Here is a 23,460-nt window from a genome sequence, read left to right as displayed (position 1 = left end):
TCACTCACTCACTCAAGAGAGATACCAAATACAAAAGCCAAAGGCCACTCATAGGCGAAGCTGTAGGTCTATTTCTTCTTACACTAGTCAAGGCCATAACTCCATGGCTGGCTAAGAACAGTGTGTTGGTTAGCTGTCCATTCCAAGTGGATTTGGCAACTTTGGTGTGCTTTGAACACGAATAGGGGAGCCACGAGTCAACACGCAAAGCACCCTTGATCTTTATATTGGGTTCGCTAGTGATTAATTTATGCAACACAGTTTTTTGGTTTTGTCTTTATTCAAATTTTTTTTTTTTTTTTTACGTTTGTTAGTTTTATGCCAAATTCTTGGGAAATATGGGTAAGTAAGGTCGAGAAGAATCGGAAAAGTAAAAAATTATGAGTATCACACAAATATTTTGGGAAATATCCAAGAAAAAATTCAAAAACTGATTTTTAGACTTTTTCTTGGATATTTTTCAAAAATACTTGTGTAAAAGTCATAATTTTTTCATTTTTCCAATTCCTATCATCCTTACTTACTCATATCACATAAAAGTTTGGCGTAAAACTAAAAAATGCCAAAAAAAAATTGAACAAGTTTGAACAAAAAATTTATTCTGCATAAGTTAATCACTAGCGTAAACACCTCTACATGTCCACTTTTTTCTTTCGAACAGAAGCTTCTATTTTAGTAGAATTTTTCAAAAATTAAGACGAATTCACTCACCTTTGTCAAAATGCCACCTTCCTTATTGTTCTATGATGACGACATACTAATAAAGAAAGGGAAAGTCTTCAATACACACCCCTTTAAGGTGTGTACCATATGCACCTATTGTGTGGTTTATATTGTGTCACCTCATAAAAAATTACTTATAGGACCGGTCATTCATAACATTTTATTTATCGTAACTTTTATACTAAAAATTCGTAACTTTTCATCAATGTGATTCGTAACTTTTTAGCAATAAATTCATAACATTTTGGGTATTATAACATTTTGATGTGTTTCAATGAGGGTGTATATTGTAGCGCTTCCCAATGAGAAAAGACCAAATCAATCCAACTGCACACCCTAAGAAAAGACCAAATCAATCCAACTGCACACCCTGTTTAAGTTTGAGTTTTATTCGCACCCATTACGAATTTCGGTATTGTCTCAGCTTGGGTGGAGTCTCCGGAAAAGATGCATCCCCAACTCTTCCCAATCTCCTTTATGTTTGTCGCGATCGTAGCGCTAATCCCGGCATCTTTAGCGCAGGGCAACGAGCAATACCTGAACTGCAGCCAGCTTTTCCAATGCGGGAACATCCAGGGAATCGGTTACCCTTTCTGGGGAGCAAACAGGTCCCAGTCCTGCGGCCACCCGAGTTTCTTCCTGAACTGCACCGGGGAAGCCCCGGTGCTCACCATCCAGACGCGGCCTTACCGTGTCCTTTCCATCGACAACGCAACGTACGCTCTCACAGTAGTCAGACAGGAATTCTGGAACGACACTTGCCCCCAGTACCTCTACAACGCCACTCTGGACCCGGACCACTTCAACTACGCGGCTGATACAGACGAGCTAGTCCTTCGCTACGGGTGCACTACACTTGTCCCCGGCAACACGACAATTGCGAATCAGTTTCCGTGCCTCGCGAATGGGACCGAAGGAACTTTCGGTATTTTCGCGTCGGCTGGTCTTACGACCATGTTGAATTTTACTACTGTTAGTTGCAATACAAGTGTGAGTGTTCTGGTGAATTCGACTGTGGGTGCGGGTTTATCGAGCAATGGTACTTCAGCGAAATTGACAGAAGTGCTTGAAAGTGGTGTTGGGTTGGTGTGGGAAGCCAACAATACTAACTGTCAGCGGTGTGTCGGCTCGGGCGGGGCGTGCGGGTCGAATTCCTCGAATCCTGGTTCGCTCGTTTGTTATTGTTCGGATGGGGAGTACGATGCAAGCTGCGGATCAAGTCAACCCGGAACAGGTGCGTTACCCTTTGATCTTGTTAGTTCTGGTTTCTTTTGGTTAGTTTGTATGATTATGTTTCTTTAGGAAGGTGAAATCTTTCGAGGATCGCTTGATCTTCTGGGGGTCTTTGACTCCTCTGAATTGGAGATTTGAATTTGCGGTAGAGCAAGAAGAGGAGGAGGGGGATGTGGTGAAAACTTTTTTTGAGAGAAAATTAAGATAAGGATGGAGTTTCTTTCCCTTCAGGCTTGGATGGGATTTAACCGTGGTGCGGTGGAAAAATTAATAGAAAAGCATGGGGGAGCATCTTTGTGCAATGATCCATTGGGAAAATTCTATCGACATTTCACACGAATCACATATAAATATCTAATTTTTCTTAAATTTCATATAAACATTTGAGCTTTCTAAAAACTCATCAATTCAACACCTGCCCTTTTTTAAATTTCATATAAACACCTGAGCTTTCTAAAAATTCATCAATTCAACACCTGCAGTCACCCCTCTGTCTAAAACCAAACGGAATGGCTGAGGTGCTCCAAGCAAAACAAGTTAAGTGCTCCAATTTTTAATTTGTTTGAACCACTGCGAAGATCTTATTTTTTTTGATCATTTTATCCTAAAGAACCATAATTAATTTTCTACTCTAAAGTTTTCGTTAGTCAGCCCTAAGAAAGTCGTAGAATCAAATGGAGTATCTCTTAGGGCTAACTAACGATAGCCTTAGAGTCAAAAATTAAGTATGACCCTTTAGAATAAAATGATTAGAGAAATAAGATCTTCATATTGATTCAAACGAATTGAAAATTGGAGCAATTAATTTTTCAACCATGTATAGACCGTTTATATATTAAAAAATATAGTTAAAAAAATAAGTGCTCCGTTTGTTTGGGCGTAAAATATTTTTCAGTAAAATGTTTTACATATTTGCCGTTGTTTGATTGTGTAAAAAATGAGGAAAATATTGTACATGTAAAATATTTTTCATTAATTGAATGAAAATGATTTATCCTTAAATCTTTCGTAAGTTATTTTTCGAAATGAACTCGTTGCTTTCTACTGCAATTCTCACTATCCAGTTTCCTCGATCATCAATCTTGATTCACGTTCAATTCTAATATTTTCAGATCTCTCTACGGTTTAAGCCCCCCCTCTCTCTACACTATTTTGTCAATTTCTGAAAATATTATCAAATGCCAATCAAACACAAGAAAATAAAAGATTGAAATTTGTTTTTAGAGAAAACATTTTACATTGTAAAATATTTTAAATCGAAACAAACGGAGCCTAAGTGAATTGGCTAGGATAATTGAAAATGAGGTGCCGTTCAACTAAGAGCATTTTTGAGTTTTTGGGGCTTTTTATATTTTTACGCTTTTCGAGACAGGTCATTCTTCTCACATATGTTAAGCCCCGAGTTCTTGGATAATTAAAGTATGATGACTCAATTAAAAATTTTGCTTTAAAAAAATGCAAGGAGAATTTTTTTTCTTTGAACCGGATGGTACTAATTAGGAATCAATATAACAGGGGTTACATTTTGATGTTATTCAAGCTAAAAGAACTTAATGTAACTTTGATTTTTTTTTTTTGTACTTGTATTTTTTTTTTGTATGACTTAATAATAAGTGGACAATAAAGCATGGGGTCGAATTTGAACAACCAAAACATCGGAGCCTGTCCTGAATCTGACACTGACAGATTCCCATAACCAATGCATGTATCACGAGTCTACATAACATAGGAGGTTATTGCTAACTACCTCAAATCAATACTTCTCAGACTTCTTTCTCTCTTCTATTCCAAATTACAATGCCATATAATCAAACTGATTCCCGATTTTAATTCTGCATTTGCTCTGATTTTGCATAAGTCTACTATGACATTTTCCAAACCTATCTAGTCTACTTCTAAGTTTTATAACCCACTAAGTCTGTTAATAATTTTAATGACAAAAATACTCCACCTAAGAAACAAGGGCCTTGTTTGGCTAACACGGAAATATATTTTTTTCATTTTTTTTCGTTTTTATTGCAATCAAGCCGCCGCCGCCGCCATCATGCCACATATAACGTTATATGTGTAACAAAAAACTTATTTTTTCATTTTTCTAGATTTTTTTTAATTAAACCCACTACACTTAATATTTAACGTTATATATGTGACAAATTTCTCGTTTTGTTTTTTCCTATTTTTCTTGTATTGATTTTTTAACGTTATATAAATGATAAAAATTTCCCAACATACAACATTATATGTGTGGCAAAATTTTTCTAACATGCAATATTTCTTTTTGGTTTTTCTTGTTTTTAGTCTTTAACGTTATATGCTGGTCCATACAAAACATATAACATTATATGTGAGTTTTTGAATATCTAAATATCACAAAAAAAAAAATACATATAACATTGTATCTGAGCTTCTGCAACTCTGAATCTCAAAAAAAATAGAACAGAACATATAACATTATATGTGAGCTTCTGTAGTTCTAAATCTCACAAAAAAATAGAATATATAACATTATATCTGAGCTTCTGTAGTTCTAAGTCTCACAAAACATGACATATAAAATTATATGTTCTCAAAACAACATCATATCTTTCCAACAATATTATATATCTCAAAAAATAACATTATATGTTCACATATCATGCCACCATTATCCTTGTTTTCAGTCGCGCCTTGAATCCCAAGTTGAATGTTGATGAGGCCACAGGGGGTCGAGCTTCATTTTTTCACTGTTTTTTCATCGAAACCTTCATTGAATCCTTCAAAATTTGTGATTTTCTACCTCCGAATATAAGTCTCATAACCTCTATATCTACATATATACATATTCAAAACAACATAAACAACATTAATATATCTAAAAAACGAGATATAATATTACATGTCTAACCCTAGGAAAAACACATATTAAATATAACAGAAATTCACATGTAACATTATATGCTTCATTGTCCATCACTTATTGAATTGATCCGCGCAGCGGCCTTTTCGACTTGCTTCTGATAGTATATCACTACAAGAAAAATTGCATTGGGTGACGAATGAAAATCGTCGCAAATTGTATGTTTTTCGTCCCAAATAATATAGGTGACGAAAAAAAATTTGTCGACTAAAGGTTGTCGAGGATTCCTACCTGGTGACGAAATCTATTTTTCGTCACCTATAGTGCCTTTTGGTGACGAAAAATTTCGTCACGGAAAAATGACTTGGTGACGAAATTTTCTTCGTCACCTATTGTGCTTTTTTGATGACAAAAAATTTCGTCTCAAATTATTCCCTTTGGCTCGTCAAAGGTGACCCATCGGTGACGAAATTTTTCTTCGTGAAAGACATTCTAATATGTGAAAAAAATCTCAATTTCTTGCTTCTGCGGGGTTTCGAACCCGAGTCTCCTAAGTTTTGCACGCAACCTTTAACCAACTACACCACACAAACTTTTCAACATATGTTTGAAATATCTAATATATAACACATACATTGAATTTTAAAATATATTTTGAATGCCATTTTGAACTATTAAACATTAAAATTAGCAATTTTAATAAACATGAAAGTTGTAGCTCTTTATGTTATTGTTCAAACCCAATTTAGATTATCTCAATCGAAGTTCTGAGCAAAGAGGTATGCCCGAAGTATACTTGGTGACAAAGCGTAATTCATAAATTTCGTCACCGAAGGATAAATTTTTCGTCACTGAAAACGTAAAAAGAAGACGAAAATATTTTTCGTCGCCAAATTGGTTCATTTGGCGACAAATTATTTTTTCCGTCACCGAATAGTTATCTTTGGCGACAAAAAATAATTTCGTCTCATTTTTTACTCTTTTGGCGACGAAAATTTTATTCGTTGCCAAATAGGAGCCTTTGGTGACAAAAATATCTTTTTCATCGCTAAATAGTTATAATTGGTGACAAAATAATTTCGTCAAGGAAGTTATCAAAACAGTGACGAATTTATTTTTTTGTTGCCAAATATACTCATTTAGAGACGAAATTAAATTTTGTCGCCACTTTTTCGTCACTAAACATACTTTTTCTTGTAGTGTATGGATATATCCATATGTGTTTTTGAGAAGCTGCTGCGCGGACCTATTCAATAAGAGAACATATAACGTTATTAGTTCCTCTTTTTTTTTTTTGAGTTTTACAGGACAAAATCTCATATATAACGTTATATATTCTCTATGCAAATTGAAATACTTTTTTATGTCAATACAAGCTCATTTATATGTATATATGATCACAAATATTCTTATATAACCATATATAATCATATATGGATATATCCATGTGTATTTATAAAAGGCCGTTGCGCGAACCAATTCAATAAGAGAACATACAACGTTATTAGTTCATTTGTTTTGGAGTTTTACAGGACAAAATCAGGTACCAAGGGCAAATTGTCACATATAACATATATATCTCAGTAGAGAAGATCATCTATAAACAAACCACATCGCCAACCGAGCTTCAAATCACATATTTTCACGTATAAGTCGGAGAAGCCGCCACGTGGACCAATTCAATAAGTGATCGACAACGGAACATATACCGTTATATATGACAGAAGCTCATATATAACGTTACACGCGCGGTACAAAAGATCATATATAACGTTATATGTTCTCTTTATTACATAACATAGAATATTTCTAATCTAGAATGTTATATATAACAATAAGATCAGATTCAATACATAAACTGAAAAAAATCGAATTAGACTAAACAATATCGGATTAAAAACGGAAAAATATAGAACAACATAAATACGGAAGTCGATCAAGAACAATAATTGGTCGATCAAGAATATTACATTAAAACAGAAAAATACAAAACAAGATACATACGGAAGTCGATCACGAATGGTCGATCATGAACGGCAAAGGAACAATCCCGATCCGTGGTAGGAGACAATCATGTCCTGTACATTCCAAAAAGAACCATTTTGATCGGTGGAGGGAGAAGATAATGGGTTATAGACAACTTTTGAATGGGTTGACGAGAGTCAAAGTGTTGGTTGTTTCATATAGAAATTAGTACTATTGGATTTGGATTTTCTGGGGTAATGGCTAATTTTTCTCCGGTGGCAGAGAGAGAGAGAGAGAGAGAGAGAGAGAGAGAGAGGAGGAGGAGGAGGAGGAGGAGGAGGAGGGTGTGCTCTAGATTTGCTTTTGGTCTAGGGTTTCTCTCTTTATGATAGCTTATATATGAGGGTATTTTTGTTTTGGTTTAATTTCTTTTTTAAAAGAAGTGGACTTAAGGCCTTACTAAACTATATTAGTGGACTAGAGAGGATACAAACATTAGAAGTGGACTAACTGGGTTACAAGTTTTCTATAGTGGACCCTAGACCAATTTTTTATATATTTTAGTATTTTCCAAATTGCAACATCCAGATTTGAGAAACTATTAGCTTAACCTACTAAGATGAAACTGAAAGGCAGCAAACCGCGTCAAAAATTTGTATTCTTACCAAAATAGTCAAACTTGATAAATCTAGCAAAATGGGCCTGCATCTCTTGCACAATATGAAAGTTGGTCCACAAAGATATCTACAAGTGAGAAAGTGAACTTCATCAGTAGTTCATTGACTAATTTGAGTACATAGATAGTGCCTCATTTACATGCAAAACCAGAACTTAAAACCCAAGATATCAAACAAGATCACTAACAGAAATAACAGCTGCAACAAACTTGATGACAATTGTACACAATCTTGATAACAAAAAAAAATCACGATTCGAGAATCATGAAATCCAAATCCAATTTTATGTCCGGGGGCTTCTTAAAGTCATGAGGACTTCTTGGGAAAGCAAGGTCAACTTAACATCAGGAGGGCTTCTCATAAAATCAAGGGCAGTTTGGCACGTTCCTTTGTGACTATTTGCTTACCAAAACTTATTTACCATCCAATGTCTTACCATTACATTGGAATATTGACATTTTTTACTCTGCTTGTGTAAGTCATCTTATAAGAGTATTTCAAGTCAACTGGAGTGTTAAGCAAAGAAATTATTCTTTGAGGATGGCTCGATTGTAACATTTTTATCTAGCATTTATCGTTTCAGTTCAGTTGTCATAATTCTTTTGTTATGTTGCAGAGAGCAAAAGGAACTTGGGAAAAAAACTTGGAATAGGTGATCCATTTTCCCACTTAATTACCAATGCAGTTTTACATTAGCCTTGAACAGTTCATTCTAACTGCTATTATTACTACTGGTAATGTTGCAATTATTTCAAAATCAAGCTCTATAGAGCTTCTAACTAAAGTTTTAAAGACCAGGGGACTTAGACTTCCTCTCTCCCCACCCCCTCTCCCCTTACATGACTTTCCTATGTTGTTACAGGGATTGGAAGCGTTTTGGTTGTTGGGGTAGTGACAACACTAGCCCTGTTCTACTACTTTGGGCGAAATTCCTCTGGTAAATCCTTCATTTTCTGGAATAATGAAAATGAAGTTCATGCAAATCTTGAGGCCATTCTAAACAACTGCGGGTCCCTTGCTCCAAAAAAATACAGTTATTCAGAAGTAAAGAAAATGACCAACTCCTTTAAGGAGAAATTGGGTCAAGGAGGATATGGCCTAGTATACAAAGGTAAGTTGAAAAATGGCAGCCTCATTGCAGTGAAGGTCCTAAAGGAATCAAAAGGCAATGGGGAAGAATTTATTAACGAGGTCACAAGCATCAGCAGGACAGCTCACATTAACGTAGTCACTCTTCTGGGTTTTTGTTTCGAGCGTCGCAAAAGAGCTCTCATCTACGAGTTCATGCCTAATGGGTCACTGGACAAGTTCATATCTGACAAAAATTTGTCAGTAGAGCATCAATTAGGGTGGGGAACACTCTACCAAATTGCGATTGGAATTGCTAGAGGGTTAGAGTACTTGCACCGTGGTTGTAACACAAGAATTTTGCACTTTGACATAAAGCCACATAACATTCTTCTAGATGAAGGCTTCTGCCCAAAGATCTCTGACTTTGGCCTCGCCAAACTATGCCCTAAGAAAAACAGTATCATATCAATGTCAGACACAAGAGGTACAGCTGGCTATATTGCTCCAGAAGTATTTTCTAGGATCTACGGAGGGGTCTCTCACAAGTCGGATGTCTATAGCTACGGAATGATGATTATAGATATGGTTGGAGGGAGAAAGAATGTGGATCTTGGAGTTGACCATACCACTGAATATTTTCCTGATTGGTTATACAGGCATCTTGAACTGGCTGAGGAAATTGGACAGCATGGTAACATTAACGAAGCAGAAACAGAAATATCAAGAAAGATGACGACAGTTGGCTTGTGGTGCATACAAACAGATCCTTCTAGTCGACCAGCTATGAGTAAGGTGGTGGAGATGTTAGAAGGGAGTCTAGCGTCCTTGCGAATCCCGCCTAGGCCTTTCTTGGCTTCTCTCCAAAGAGCACCGGCAGAATCTTCATCCACAGATAATCTAGAGTCATGCTCCTCTAACGTATGATTATTCTGTCCCAACGGCCAAGGTAATACGGAGGATGCAGTCGTTATCCGGAGTGATTGGGCTGTCTATTCCTCTAAATTAGCTACTCTGTGTAATAGAGTGAATTAGCATAATGGCTCGAGGATGCCTATTATTCTCAAAAGCAATCATAATATGATCATTTAAAATAACAGATTTGATAGCTAACTCATTACATTTAGCCATTTACTAATTGCTGCAGCTCAAAATTGTCAGCCTGTTTGCCATTACTAGTTACATTTTAAGCCAACAGCTATCTGAGAAATTCATATATGGGAACAAATACCAAGTGCAGCAGTGGTTCCATCTTATGTGGTATCAAACACCAGCCAATAGAAACCGCAAATGGAATTGGCTGGACATGCCTTGAGTCTATTACTAACCCAACCATGCACCCCTGGCCACCTCAATTTGAGCTTTCTCCAAATCTCCTTTGCTTGTGATACCACCACATTGTAAATCGTTATACCAAATATTTACTCGTAATCTGGAGGGTGCATCCTACTAAACGTGGTTGTTAGGCAATCATAAATTTGCTTCAAAGGTTTATATCAAAACTGTATGCTTTTGCTCTTTAGCCACCTACTCACATACAAACTGATTTTAGATCTAGTGCAATGAGAGAATCATACACAAAAGATGATAGGTTTCTACTCAGAGATACTCATAAATTACATACAAAAAGCTATGTATCACAACAGACTATTGCTACAAGATACAGCTTGACATGCAAGGATTTCCAATCAAACGAAAAGTCAATCTCAATACGAATCTCAAGTGAAATACAAAGTCAATTCAGGGTTAAACCAAAAGAAAAAAACTCAATTACATCCCAAAAGAAAAAACAATCACAATGCATTATCAGGTAAAAGTTTAGAGGTTTTTTCTTATATACATCATATTCGAGCAAAGGTCGAAAGGGTAAAAGTGAGAAGGTAGTCATACCAGTGAATCTCTGACGTAGAAAAACCAAGACTTTCTCGCTCTTTCTTGCCGCGTATCAAAGAGAGCATTCAGAGGTTATCTGGAGAGATAAAAGTGTAGAAAGAGAATGAGAGATTGAATAATTACTAGTACTACACATCTAACTAGAGTGATGGATTAAAGGGAGGCATAGGGGTGATTCCACACCTAAACTCTAGGCCTGCAGCCAAGCATTCTAACATCACAAAAACAAAAACTCCTAGAACTAGACATGATTTCCCTTGAATTTACCCTCCTTTTCCTGCATTTTTTTTCTCCTGTTCGTTCCATACTCAGCAACCATGTCACTGCAGTCCTCTCGCTGATTGCGCAGCTTCACCTCCTCCGCCTCCCTTGCTTCCTAATACTTTGCAGGCAAAGCATTTTCCATTACTTCCAACTCTTCTGGTTGTAATGTGACATCAACCCCATCTGATTTCTGACCTTTGGCAGCAGTCTTGTCTCGAGTGCCAGAGCCAATGACATACACGTGATGTTCCAAGTAAGGTCCCTGGAGCAATCCTTTCTTCCTTTTTCTCAAGTACTCGATAAAGATACTTCTCTGGCTCCTTTCTTGGCCGCTTGCGAAGATCGATAACATCCGGAGTCCCAACGCCAGTACTAGGAGTGCTTGAAACACTGTCAAAAGATTGAATGTCGGCCTCCTCTTCCTCTTCCTCTTCCTCTTCCTCTGTCTGTTCTTCTACCTCCGCTTCCTCTTTTTCCTCCAAATCACCCCAATGCTTGGTGTTACCAACTAGTTCTTCCTCATGGTTGGACTGTTGAACTCCAAATACATTCCCATACAGAGGGCGGGCATACTCATCGACAGGAGCTTTGCCCCAACCCCCAGGGTGATAACCAAAATTAGCTCTAGGAGGAATAGGAGCATTCACCCCAGGAATTTTCAGCTGTGGATAAGAAGGTGGTGGACCGTGTCTCTGCATACTGATGAGCCATGGGGGAGGAGGAGCTCCTTCTGGCATACCAAAAGCTTCTTTTAATAGCTCTGATAACATCCCAGGCTTCATCTCTCTATCTAGTTCTACCTCGAACTCTTTTCCTTCGTAATAGACATCACCAAATGCCGTCAGCTTAGGCTTAGTTTGATACTTGAAAAATGCATCTTCAAGAACCCGATAATTGACATCAATGCTCCCCATCTTTGGATGAATCCGCTTCTCCCGTTGCTTCTGTTTAAGCTTCTTATCACTTTTATCCTCTTTCTCAATGTAAGCCTCTCTGATTTTCTTGATCCCCGTAGCAGCAATGAACTCAGGAAGTCGAAAAGGTTGTTTCTCAATACCAACGTTCCCCTGCAAAAATTTTCTTTTATGGCACCAATGTCTTGGCACTGGCACAGAATTCCGATAAGACTTGAGAGATATCAATAGCTCGGGGTGGGCTGCAGTCGCATCCCATCCCTCAACTACATCACCACGCCTCATCTTCTGCTTCAATTTTGCAATTTTCATCCGCTGCTGCTGAAGCTTTCTCGTCTTATGTGAGAGGCGGCCGCCATCAATATCATTCTTCCTCTTCTTCTTGTTCAAAGCGGCGGCAGCAACAACAGCGTCATTGGCAAAAGCCTCATAGTCATCCTTTCGAGTATCATTAACACACCCCGTAGTTTCCTTAATTGGGCTGCTGAATTGCGCAAAGACATTGTTGAATTCGTGATGCAAGTTTCCAAATAATTCCATCTTCTCAACTACATTCACAACTTCAACTTTCTCCACCTCCATCTCTCGAAAAGAAAAGAAATATTGTTACTGAAAGAAACAAAGGCCTGTGATTCTAAGGCTATGAGAAGAGCACAAGTCCAAATTTATAGGTAGAAACCAAACCAAACCTAACTCCAACTCCGCAAATTACCCGCCGTGAAAAGAGGAAAAAAAAAAACTATCTTTGGATTCGGGTAGCTGCTGGAATTTGTAGTTTCTCCTTCTTCTTTTTTTTCTTTTTTGATTTTTCTACTAAGAACTACAACTGAAGAGTGAAAGGAAATACAAAGTAAAATAAATAAATTCAAGACAAAGATCAGAGGAAAATTGAAAAGGACCACGCAAGGCGAATGAGATTTGCTGATGAAATTCTTGCGATGAGTGTGCGGGTTCTTGACTTTATTGTACTCTGTTGCTTAGCTTTCTCGCTCTCACCGCCTTAGAAATGTGCTGAAAGTGTTTGGGAATGTTAAGATAAGAGCAGGGTGGGCAGATACAAACAAGCCGCGTCTGTGATGACCGCCGCGTCTGATGTCCAGGGCTACGATCCTGCTGGGTTTGGTTTTCATAGGAGGTTTGTAACTAGGGCTGCAAACGAACCGAACCGCTTGTAAGAGGCTCGCAGCTCGGCTCGTTAGTGGTTCGTTCAATCTCGGCTCGGAAGTTAAACGAACGAGTTCGAACCAATTTTTTCAGCTCGTTTTGTAAACGAGCCGGGTTCGAATAAGGATAAGCTCGGCTCGAGTCGGCTCGCAAGCCGGAGTATATATACTTAAATTTAAGATTTTTATTATTATTTCATAATTTGTTCTTTCTGTTTTCACTTTCCAGTCAACTAAGGGAGGGGAGAACACACGCACACTAGTACATTCCCGCTCTATAGGAAAATGAAAGATCCTTCACAATTAAAATATTTTTGGTTATATTAGGCCTATGCGAGGATATATATACATTTTTCGTTGGTCCGTTGAGACTCGTGAACAAGCTCGAGCTTGAGTCAAGCCAATGCCTGCTCGGCTCGAGCTTGACTCGTTAAGTTTTCACTGAGCTCGAGCTCGAGTTCGTAAAAAATTTAATAAACAAACTTGAACACTGTAAAGTTCGGCTCGTTTGCAACCCTATTTGTAATGAGTGGGGAGAAAGATTCAAAAAAAATTGGGAAAATGATGGCCCAGGACGTGTTTTGATAATTAATACCCATTAAGAATAAACTAAGAACATTTGTTAATGCTGAAAATATTTTTGACGAGTATTAATTATCAAAATACATCAATGACCATTATTTTTCAAAAAAAATTATTGAAAATTTTGCGCACGAAATTTGGATCCAGATCGAACAAACCCAATTACCCGATGATTTTAGTCCTGTGAACAAACGAGGCGGGTCTAAGATGACCACGCGGCCCACCCCGATATTTTAAGGGCTTGGGAGTTGGGATTGGTAATCTGGTCCAAAGAGCCTGGTTGGGATTGGGATGTTGTTTGTTGCCCGGCCTGGCCCAACCTATTTTGATCACGCATTTGATTTATTTTACACTATTTATTAAATTTATTCAAAAAAGAAAGAAACTAGCACAATTTAAGGCTACATTTGGATGATCAGAATTTTTAATAGGAATGGGATTATGATTATTAGGAATCAAATCCATAAGAATTTTCTTAAGTAAGAATAGGAATATTATTATTAGGAATTTAACTCCTATAAATATAATATATTAAGTAATTTTACTCTGGTGTTTATACTAATTCAATAATCTTATGCATATGACTATTTTGGAAATTCATCAGTGTCAACATTTCCTTTTTTGTTTTTTATTGATTGAGCTAGGAATCTATATATGATTATCATGGGATAAGAGAGTGATCAGATTCCTACTCAATCTGGGAATGTGATTTCTGGTTGGATGTGTCATCAGAAATTACGTTCATATTCTTGTCTCTTCCAAGCGTGGGAATCACGAAAGTATGACATCACATTCCTATTATTGTCTCTTCCAAACGTTGGAATTATGAAAGTATGAAATCACATTCTCATTCCTCCTCAAGATTTCCGCCAAACAAACTAAGCCTTAAGGTTGTTTAAAATAAATTAACAAAAAAAAAAAAAACAAATATATGACCTAAGTGGACATGCTTGGGTTTTGATTAGGCCCAATGTGAACCGGATTTGGGCTTACGTAGATCCCCCTTATACGGTTTTACTTAATCTGAAAATCGTGTTAGCTTCGAAAAGGCCGGAGCGCACTTTCTTTTGTCTTTTAGCTATGTAAAAATACAATATTGTTCTTAAATGTGTTAAAAATGAGATTATTAAAGGGTAATGTTATAACTTCACATGAATAAAAACAAAAAGGAGGAATGCGATTATAAAAAAGATAAGTGCCAAAATCATTCCCTCTTTGAAAATCATATAAGGTCGTAGTTATAGCCTTTTGGCTCACACAAATGTGTAGCGAAAAGATGGGTTGGGGCAAGTTTGATTTGCTTATGGTATGTTATTATAGTTCAGTGTGGATTCAGCCATATCAGACTATCGTTATTTGTTAGTGCCTAATTGCTTGTATTTACGAGTGATAGTGATCCCTTCCCCCTCCCTATTTAGGCCGGGTTTCAACTTTTGCAATGATACTCTCGCAATGCCGGCTCATGGGGTAAGCCGAGGAAGCAACTGCTTACGGCCCCACATTTGAAGTCAAACCAAGGGTTCCAGGATTATGGTAGAGCCCATATATGTTGTGTTCAGAATTAATGATTATCCAATATTTGCCCGCCGAAGTGTTAGGCCCAACTTCAGAAACAAAAGAGTCATCTTGCATTTCTTACACGTAGGCATGCTAGATCCACCAAATGCATATTTATAGCAGCTAAAAGAGTCTTCTTTTTTACACAGCTCAGGTGGGGTAGAAATAAATGCAAATTGTAAAGCAAACTTATCGTCTTCACTAGCTTGGCTGGTATAAAAAATAGAAAAAGAAACCTTCTCTGGAATGAATGCAGTTTAGATTTCTTTAACTTGAAGATTGTATTAGACAACACTTTATCATTAAGAAATGTAAAAGTGTTTTTAAAGAGAGATGTGTGCGTACCTTTGGTTTGAACTTTGAAATAATAAGGGGTACTCCATAGCCATTATATATTTTTTATTTGTTTCGAATTTGCTATTTTGATTTCTTTTAACAGAAAAATACATAAAAGCCTCATTTTCAGAATGCGCTTCCAGCCCCCCGAAAGTCTTGAGCTGACCCTGTATTCTCGTTCTAAAAAAATAAAAAATAAAAAGCCGGAGCACTAGCATGTGCATTGTGCCCCATAGATACTGGTTAAACTCTGGCCAAAGTAGAGCAATTTTGATAAGCTTGTTTTTACATACTAATAAAATTCATGCCTAACAACGATTTCTCGATTCAGTACAGGCTAGTAATACTAAGGTCACTCAACTGTTTCCTTTTTCTATTTTAATTATCACTGTATCACTCAACCGCCAACCACCTCCTTAATTTAACCGAATACTACATGGACCCGTGACTTGGTTGTGTTTCTTTAACTACCCAACCTGAAAATCGAAAGGTGGTTGTTCAATTGAATTCCCAAAGTAATTAGCCAGAGAAAACCAGTAGATTGTTCCAACTTCCAAAAGGCTTTTCCAAAAATGGATTCATCAATTCTTTTCTTCTTCTTTTTTCCTTCTGTTTTTTATAACTCAGGTGTCAGTATCATCGATTCTTCATAAGCTTCAGTAATTGCAGGCAAATTGACTTGAGTTAATAAGATATAGAGCTTCATAAGCTTCAATTGGATCACTGTATTGCTACAAATATATGATGATGTTCAGAATATGTGAATAAGATACAGAAAACTCCACGTAGTTTCTTTTCCCAGTGGCAACTAAATGACTAGCTAGAACATGATTGATTTCAGTATCTTTCAGCAATTAACAATGGAGCTACATGGAGTTTTTAGTATTACTTTCTGTTCCCAATTATGTGTTTAAGTATTAATTCGCGATACGAAGCTAATGAACAAAAGTTCTATGGCTTTTGCTTCTGGGTGTAGATGTAGTCAATGTGAGCAGCCAGAGTCCTCCTTATCAAGCACTCTTCATCTCCTAATCCTTCACAGCTCGCTTCCACTTCCACCTCTGTTTTCTGAGCTTCAACACCCTAATCAAAACAACAACAAAAAAAAACACATGCACGAACCAATTGATACAAATCACAAAACCCATGAGCAAAACCAATATCTAAGACTAAATTTCAACAAATTGAACCTACCCCATGTTGGGTTTTCACGAGATAGTGCTCCAGAGGGTTTGGCGCGGGGCGGGCGGCGTACAATAGCGTGGAGCAGAGGAGAAGGAGGACTAACGCGAACAGGGTGATAAGTTTTGTGGACATCTTTGTTCTTTGATAGGCAGCAAATGGTTAAGGTTGGAACTTGAGATCAGTTGGTTAACTTATGGCTTGTACACAGAAGGGACTTTTGGTGATATTGGTATTTATAGAAGAGGATAAGAAGAGAGGACCATAGAATTTAAGAGCATGTGAACTTGAGAGAGTGGAAGGGCGACTTTAGTCTTGTAACGTTAGATTACATATTTACGTTTAGAAAATATGCCGACATATAGTCTGGTAGAGTGAGACTCAAGGGGCCTTTTAAAAGCAGACTGGCCGATCTAGAAATTCACCAATGACCGAGCAAATAGAAGCTCATTATTCTCTCTGCGCTTATTTGTTGGTCACATATGTTACTTTTGGTCGTCTCAACAAGATAGTTTTGGTTCAAAAATAATGGGGAGAAGTCAATGAATTTACTTTTTTACCCTTTCTTTTTGAAATTAGTTGTCAGCAACAAGGAAAGGTAATGATGATGCCCCCTAAAAGACTTGAAGGGTAAAAAAAGAAAATGCAACTATGAGGAACTCGACTGGTAAGACTTTGTCCAAATTTCTTGGCACCATGAACTAAGAAATCCCACTTTTTCGGTTTCCTGCTTCCTTACCAGAAATGCAGCCTTGCACATCCAATGGACATCAACTGTAATGAGATTGTAGGTGGTTTATCTACTCAACATTAGTGACTTACAGAAAATGTGGCTGTCAATTCTTCGATTGGCAAGGTTTAGTCATGGCCACAACTTTGATTAATGGTGAAGCTTGATTCATACACACAGATATTGTTATAATTAAAGCATAAAGTGTTTTCTTCATTGTAATAATAGAAGACAGAGTTTAAATTCTGTCTGCCGCAGGTGGAAACCCTACAATTCCCACCACCACCACCATTTGTAAGTGTCATCGTGCGTTTATTATATTAATCTTAATCGTTCGTCTCATAGAGCCCGCTGAGTAGTCATGCAAAAAATTCAGCTTAATCGAACATTGATAGGTGTATAAAAAATTGGATTTTGGTTTCTAAAATGGATGGTCTGATTTTGTCTAGCTATAATTTTAAAATTAAACTTTTCAGGTGAATGGTTCAGATTACTGTAATGGAAACACAATGAGTCAATGAAACCCATAATGAATGGTCGAAGGAACGGTGGGGTTTTTACGTATCAAGAAAGAATTTAAACACTGTGTCAATGTGAGCGGTGGCCATCAGCTTGTTAAAAAAACTGCTATGCAAAATGAATGAAGGAATACAACTATATCACGTAGTCATGCAGATATCATATACAATTGTTAGTTTATTAGATTTTTTTTTTCCAGCTTCAATCTATAAGGCGGCTGCTGCTACATACTGGTAATGCTAATCATATCTTATTACTACATCTTTCTTTCTTAGCCGAAAGCATAACTCTGACCCAGAAGTCAATGTCATGATTATCGGAATGTAAAGCACTCAAAGTAGTACTAGTAGTTCTTAGTTACAGAATAGTTATATGTATAGTTTATTTGTGATTACAAAAGTTGGCAAATAGAAGGATTATTCAAAGATCGGCCGGATTCTGGATAGTTATTAACATATTAGTATATATCATTTAATTTGTGCTACTCTATCGCAGTTTTAAAATGTGTCAAGATTCTCTTCAGCCTCTTTTTGGGACCGATCCTATTGATCGATTGCGTTTTTGGACCGTTTCTGGGCTCACTTTGATAGGAGTATCAAATACTTTAAATGTAACGATCCCGCTCCATTTGATCGGCCTTTACTTATATTCCACATCCTTTTCCACTTTTTTTCCCAATGTGAGACTACCAGGTGGGTTCTCACACTACATATAGTGGATTTCGCCAAGAATAGCAACCCTGTCAAAAATCGCGTTGGTTGGATATATCTATCCATGCATGATAGCAAGGTAGAAATATATTTGTCTTGAGATAAATAGGCTCCTATTATCATACAATGCGACATGATTTTGGACGAAAGTTAGGTTTTGCATAAAATCTCAAATATGAACAGTTCCCATAATCAAATTGATACTAAAAAGGGCATGAAATACTTCAAACAGGACCGTCCGAGTGGAAACTGAGACAATCCTCATCCTCCAAATATCCCTTCTAGATTCCAGTTCACATCGCTCTGAAATATTTTTAGCCCGCCTACAACAAGAACTACATTGAAAAAACCCCAAAAAAGATTATCATATATCCATAGAACTAAAAGAATTTTGGAGGTATGAAACAAAAACTAAATTTTGAGTGAATTAGTTTCTAGTCTATTGTGGGGAATCAGTTCAAAGTATAATCAACAATTCGTAGTCATTCTCCAAGCTCGGGTAATCAATGGTTCAACAGTTCATAGTCTTCTTCAGATCATCAGAACTCAAAGTACACAATCAACGGTTTATCATTAATCAATCAATGCCAGCCATAATTGATGATGAACCGATGATTGTGTACTTTGAATTCTGATGATCAGAAGAAGACTACGAACCGTTGAACCATTGATTATTCGAGCTTGGAGAATGACTATGAATTGTTGCGCAAGGCTGGCATTGATTGATTGATGATGGACCGTTGATTGTGTATAATGGATATTCACAAGTTTCTGGATGCAGACAAAATACAGGTTGGTGAATAGCAAATCAGTGAACAAGAATATCGATCTCTGTTTTGATAAGGTTGACTGACTTTACAAGGGTGAATTGAGAAATTAGAAAAAGGCATATATATATATATAAAGAAAACAAAGAAAAAAGAAGAAGGAAGATTTGAGCAATCTAGTCCAGTTGGAAAAAACACAGGGCGAGGAATCAATCATGTTTATCTTCTGGGGATTTGTTTGTTTTACTAAAATAGCAGTAGAGTAGTAATTGAAACCAAAACTTTTTGAACGAGTCAAAACTTAAAAGCTTCACTATCCTGCCTGGGAGCCTTTCGGCATTGATTCATGCCTTGTGTTGTGTCCACGGAAAAAAGATAAAATCAGGGAAGATTTTTGCATGCGCAAAATCTCTCTCCCTCTTTCTCTCCCGCTGTGGGGAAAAAAAGGTTGAAAGGGAAGAAAGTGAAGGCAAGAAACATCCAGCTGACTTCAACATGCATGGAATATATTTAATTTTTGTCGCCATTTCATTTCTCTCTCATAATGAAATATATTTTATTGATGCATGGAATTGCTGCACTTGCTCTAAGGTCCACTATGGCACTATTACTATTATCCAAGTAGATGGGCAATAGACATTATTGTGAAGACAAAAATTAAATAAAATTCATGTGTTCGGATCCATACATGCACATGGAATTCTTTCTTCTTCTTTGTTATTCCTATGTGCTCCGGGAGGAGACATGCACTCAAGATTCACATGTAGATCAATAGGGATGATCATGTTCATGGACTGATCGCTATATCACAATGAGATCATATGAATTCAAAAGTAATACTAGCGCATGCCCGTGCATGAATGTACGACTCGAAAAATCAGCACACGCAAATAAATACTGAACTCTCGTGCAAATATATCAACCCCCTCCAACAATTTCAACTATGCAAAAAACTATCAAAGAAATATGAATGTGTAAGCATACAACTTTTTAATAAATTCCATTTGCTGGAAAATACAGTTCTAACAAATCACTTATTAGTAGCGCCCAAAAAATTGAGAATGCAAAGTGTTGTGATGATGCGATGGAGTGGCGACAGCTCTAATTTGTGTTGCAAATTGCTTATACCTGGAAAAAAAAAAAAAAAACATGAGGATGTGAAGTTGGTGCATTAGATAAATTAGCAAAGCCCTAAATCATATGCACAAAGTATCAAGGTGTTCATGTAACACCAAGGAGTCACTTAGGGGGCGTTGTCAAGTTGTTTAAAGTTTCAACTAAACAAAAAATTGTAGAATATCCACATGGTGATTGTGATAGAAAATGTGTTCAAGTTTTAGTTTAGTGAAAACTTAACTTTTGGCCAAAAAAAATTAGATTAGTTCAATATGAACAACTTCACAAAAGCTAATAAATTATAGTGCAAATTTTTTAATGAAAACGGAGCCAATAAATAATAGTTTCATGGGAGGAAAGCAACAAAGGTAAAGTCATTCTTCCACTAAATAATCATGACTTGAGATAATAATTGACGAAGCAGAAACCAATTCATGTACACGATAAAAAAAAATAAAGAATAACCTAAAGCAAAGGTGACCCCAAAAACCATTTAGGAAAATAGAGAAACCAATGTGGTACTCTAGCGCTATCCAAATGGCACAATGCACCTAATCATGCAAAGATGTAATGTTGATCATCAATCTAGCAAAAGAAAAATCATTTAGCGAAATATGACAATGATAGTAGATTAAACTTACTAAGAGAAGTGTACATGATCTATCTCACTCAAAAGCAAAAATTGCAAATGAATATTGTTCAAAAAGAAAGAAAAAGAATAAACATAAACACCCAAATCATAGTTCAGTAGAGTATAAACTCTAACCCCCCTGCATACATCAACACACATTCCTAGTGTGCCAATCATCTTTCTCTTCCTTATCGTTACCTTTTCCATCCCCTCACCATACCATCACTCCCCTCAGCACGATCACCACCAGCCCACTCTTCTTTCATATAAACAAAGAGCAATTTGCAAGAGAAAAATAAAAATATTGAGTAGAAGGTTGAGAGAAGATAAAATGGAAATAGACGAAGAGGAATGAAAAGTTCTCATCTCTCTTTCCTCTTCCTCCACACTACCAAACACCAATTTGATGTAACAAACTAAATCTCGAAACTTGATTGTATCATGGAATTTTGTCTTCCACACTCCAAAGTTCTATTGTAGCAGCTATGCACCAATTTTCAGGATCTAGATGAAATTTACAGAAGATCAAACATGATTTCAGAAATTACAACTATTATAATGACTTCTGAAACCGGTATTCTGTATAAAACCATAATTACCAATACTATCACGACGAGAAATAAAAGAAGTTGAAAAAAAACATACCTGCGGTGAGTTTGGTTTAGGACGGCAAGAGATAACCTCTATCTTATCCTTAGGGATTCCAGCATAAACAAGAGCTTGGAAGTGTATAGGAGCAGCAGCATTAGCATTGGCCTCAAAGGTAATGTAATGATTAAAACCAGAAACTGACATAAAGTTTAACTTGGTGACCTTCAGAAACCGGTATTCTGTATTCTACGATACAAGAAAGAAGTTGAACAACAGTAACGCCAAGTTAGAGGACCTAATAAATAGATAATGATGGAAGGAAGAAGAAAAAACGAAAGAAGGAAAATCGTACATGTTCCTTGTTATAGACGTCAATTGCCTTGCTTGCACAACGATTGACCTCCTCAAACACACGGGGATTCCTTTCAAAGTTCGGGCATGGGTAAATTAAACCGCAATTACCCACACCGGGGGGGAGAACGACATCAAAACCCTGTACATCGCCACCATAAAAAGTACTGATGCTCAATCTGATATAATACAAGTAATAACGGTTTGAAATTCCGATAGATATTCAAAGCTATTAACTAATATAAGTACGTGAATTATATACATACCCCCGTCTCCTAGACCTGTTTATGGTAGATCTCAAACTCGGCTGGGGTCATTGAGCGGTACTGCTGCTGTTGTTGGCTACTACCGACGTGTCCCGGGGATCCTGCACTTCTATTAGCCATCTTATCTCCTCTTTACCTAGGGGGGAGAGAAGAATTTTGGGAACGAATGACGACTCCTCACGGATAAAAAAAAAAGAATGACGACTCCTCTGTCCAACTGTCTATTCTAATTACGGCTGTAGACGAGCCGAATCGAGCCAAACCTTGTGATATTCGGGATCAGTTCGGTAAGGTGTAGGTCAAGCTCGAGTTCGGCGTTCGGCTTGGGCTAGAATCGAGCCTGGACAATGGAGTTCGAGTTCAGCTCGTTAACATCTTTAAAAGCTCGGGCTCGGCTCGTTTAGGCTCGTTAGACTTAAACGAACCGAACTGAGCCAATTTCAGGCTCAAATACAATTATTTGTTCGAACACAGTTCAGGCTCGAATTCAAGCTCGTGAGAATTTTTTTCCAATTCCAAATCACTATTCACGCATATATGACATAAAATTGAGAAAAAAAACATAATCATGAAAAATAAGAGTATGGGAGATAAGAGAGATTGAGTTCAGAGATGAAGAGGAAGAGCATGAACTAGAAATCTCCAAACAGGAGGAGCATGAACCAGAAACAAACAATAACAGGGTGTAATATCAAAAAAGAATACCTCGTACGATTGGACGGATTAGATCGGAGCAACTTGATTATTTTGGAGAGAGAGAGAAGGTGGCAGAGAGAGGCGGTGGAGGGGGGCGGACGAGAGGAGCAGCGGAGCGAGCGAGCAGTGGGCGGGTGAAAACCGTAACTTTTCTGCAGCGGACTCCTCGATTTCGTTGGTATCGAGTGAATCGACGGTGTAATTGAGTAGTAAAGAGTAAAAATTAAATTATACATATACCCCTAATATGTATAATATTAATAGATACACCCCCAAAGTATTATTAATTATATTTTAACCCCAAGTTCCCGAGCCTAACCAAGCCGAATACTATTAAGCTCGTGTTCAGCTCATTTATGGAACGAGCCTAAAATTGATATTCAGGTTCAATTCGTTTAGTAGATGAGTCAAACTCAAACGAAGTCTTACTGAGCCGAGCTTCGAAAAGTTCGCGAACAGCTTTACAGCAATAAATTCTAATAGGGTAAATTTCAATGAACTTCCTCATGTTTTCAAATAATTGCAGAGACCTCCCTAAAGTTTTCGAAATGTCTCCGTAGCTTTTTGTTAATAATGATTCCAAGTTTCCAAAAGGGGTCCGGAGACCCTGTAGTAGTGGTGCAGCAACTCATCTCAGTTGTCTAAAGTGTTTTCAATTTTCTAACTTTAAAAATGACTCTTCAAAAGGAT

At 37.1% G+C, this 23,460-nt stretch overlaps 3 protein-coding genes and 1 long non-coding RNA gene across 5 annotated transcripts; 1 reads left to right on the top strand and 3 right to left on the bottom strand.

The window, feature by feature from the left end:
• The first annotated feature begins 1,101 nt into the window (after window positions 1-1,101).
• Window positions 1,102-9,571, top strand: LOC131335670 (LEAF RUST 10 DISEASE-RESISTANCE LOCUS RECEPTOR-LIKE PROTEIN KINASE-like 2.1). Its single transcript, XM_058371139.1, has 3 exons — window positions 1,102-1,957; window positions 8,051-8,086; window positions 8,297-9,571. Exons 1-3 carry the CDS (start codon window positions 1,171-1,173, stop codon window positions 9,427-9,429), a joined length of 1,956 nt encoding a protein of 651 aa, XP_058227122.1. The 5' UTR covers window positions 1,102-1,170; the 3' UTR covers window positions 9,430-9,571.
• Window positions 7,302-12,576, bottom strand: LOC131335672 (uncharacterized). 2 transcript variants are annotated; one of them, XR_009202576.1, is made up of 3 exons: window positions 12,473-12,576; window positions 10,393-12,155; window positions 7,302-7,501 (listed from the first exon to the last, which is right to left on the bottom strand). XR_009202576.1 is itself a non-coding variant. In XM_058371140.1 (2 exons), exon 2 carries the CDS (start codon window positions 12,153-12,155, stop codon window positions 10,833-10,835), a length of 1,323 nt encoding a protein of 440 aa, XP_058227123.1. In that variant the 5' UTR covers window positions 12,473-12,576; the 3' UTR covers window positions 10,170-10,832. The 2 variants fall into 2 exon arrangements, 1 of the variants encoding a protein (XP_058227123.1); XM_058371140.1 differs by lacking the exon at window positions 7,302-7,501 and having other exon boundaries at window positions 10,170-12,155.
• On the bottom strand, window positions 10,170-22,954 carry LOC131335675 (uncharacterized). The gene is made up of 5 exons (XR_009202577.1): window positions 22,780-22,954; window positions 22,075-22,210; window positions 21,810-21,950; window positions 21,512-21,703; window positions 10,170-10,471 (listed from the first exon to the last, which is right to left on the bottom strand). It is a non-coding gene; the product is annotated as an uncharacterized LOC131335675 (long non-coding RNA).
• Window positions 15,875-16,676, bottom strand: LOC131335674 (phytosulfokines 3-like). The gene is made up of 2 exons (XM_058371144.1): window positions 16,406-16,676; window positions 15,875-16,294 (listed from the first exon to the last, which is right to left on the bottom strand). Exons 1-2 carry the CDS (start codon window positions 16,526-16,528, stop codon window positions 16,163-16,165), a joined length of 255 nt encoding a protein of 84 aa, XP_058227127.1. The 5' UTR covers window positions 16,529-16,676; the 3' UTR covers window positions 15,875-16,162.
• Window positions 22,955-23,460: the final 506 nt, after the last annotated feature.

The sequence above is a fragment of the Rhododendron vialii genome, chromosome 8a, assembly GCF_030253575.1.
Source record: "Rhododendron vialii isolate Sample 1 chromosome 8a, ASM3025357v1".
Taxonomy (NCBI): Eukaryota; Viridiplantae; Streptophyta; class Magnoliopsida; order Ericales; family Ericaceae; genus Rhododendron; species Rhododendron vialii.
The sequence above is the reverse complement of the archived record's forward strand: the minus strand, read 5'-3'. Positions and strand labels throughout refer to the sequence as shown.

Bases quoted from the DNA above. Each gene is read 5' to 3' on its own strand.
- LOC131335672 (XM_058371140.1), bottom strand. From the start codon at position 12,155: ATGGAGGTGGAGAAAGTTGAAGTTGTGAATGTAGTTGAGAAGATGGAA.
- LOC131335670 (XM_058371139.1), top strand. From the start codon at position 1,171: ATGCATCCCCAACTCTTCCCAATCTCCTTTATGTTTGTCGCGATCGTA. The intron at 1,958-8,050 runs GTGCGTTACCCT...GTTATGTTGCAG, and splicing joins ATCAAGTCAACCCGGAACAG to AGAGCAAAAGGAACTTGGGA. The intron at 8,087-8,296 runs GTGATCCATTTT...ATGTTGTTACAG, and splicing joins GGGAAAAAAACTTGGAATAG to GGATTGGAAGCGTTTTGGTT.
- LOC131335674 (XM_058371144.1), bottom strand. From the start codon at position 16,528: ATGTCCACAAAACTTATCACCCTGTTCGCGTTAGTCCTCCTTCTCCTC. The intron at 16,295-16,405 runs GTAGGTTCAATT...TGTTTTGATTAG, and splicing joins TCGTGAAAACCCAACATGGG to GGTGTTGAAGCTCAGAAAAC.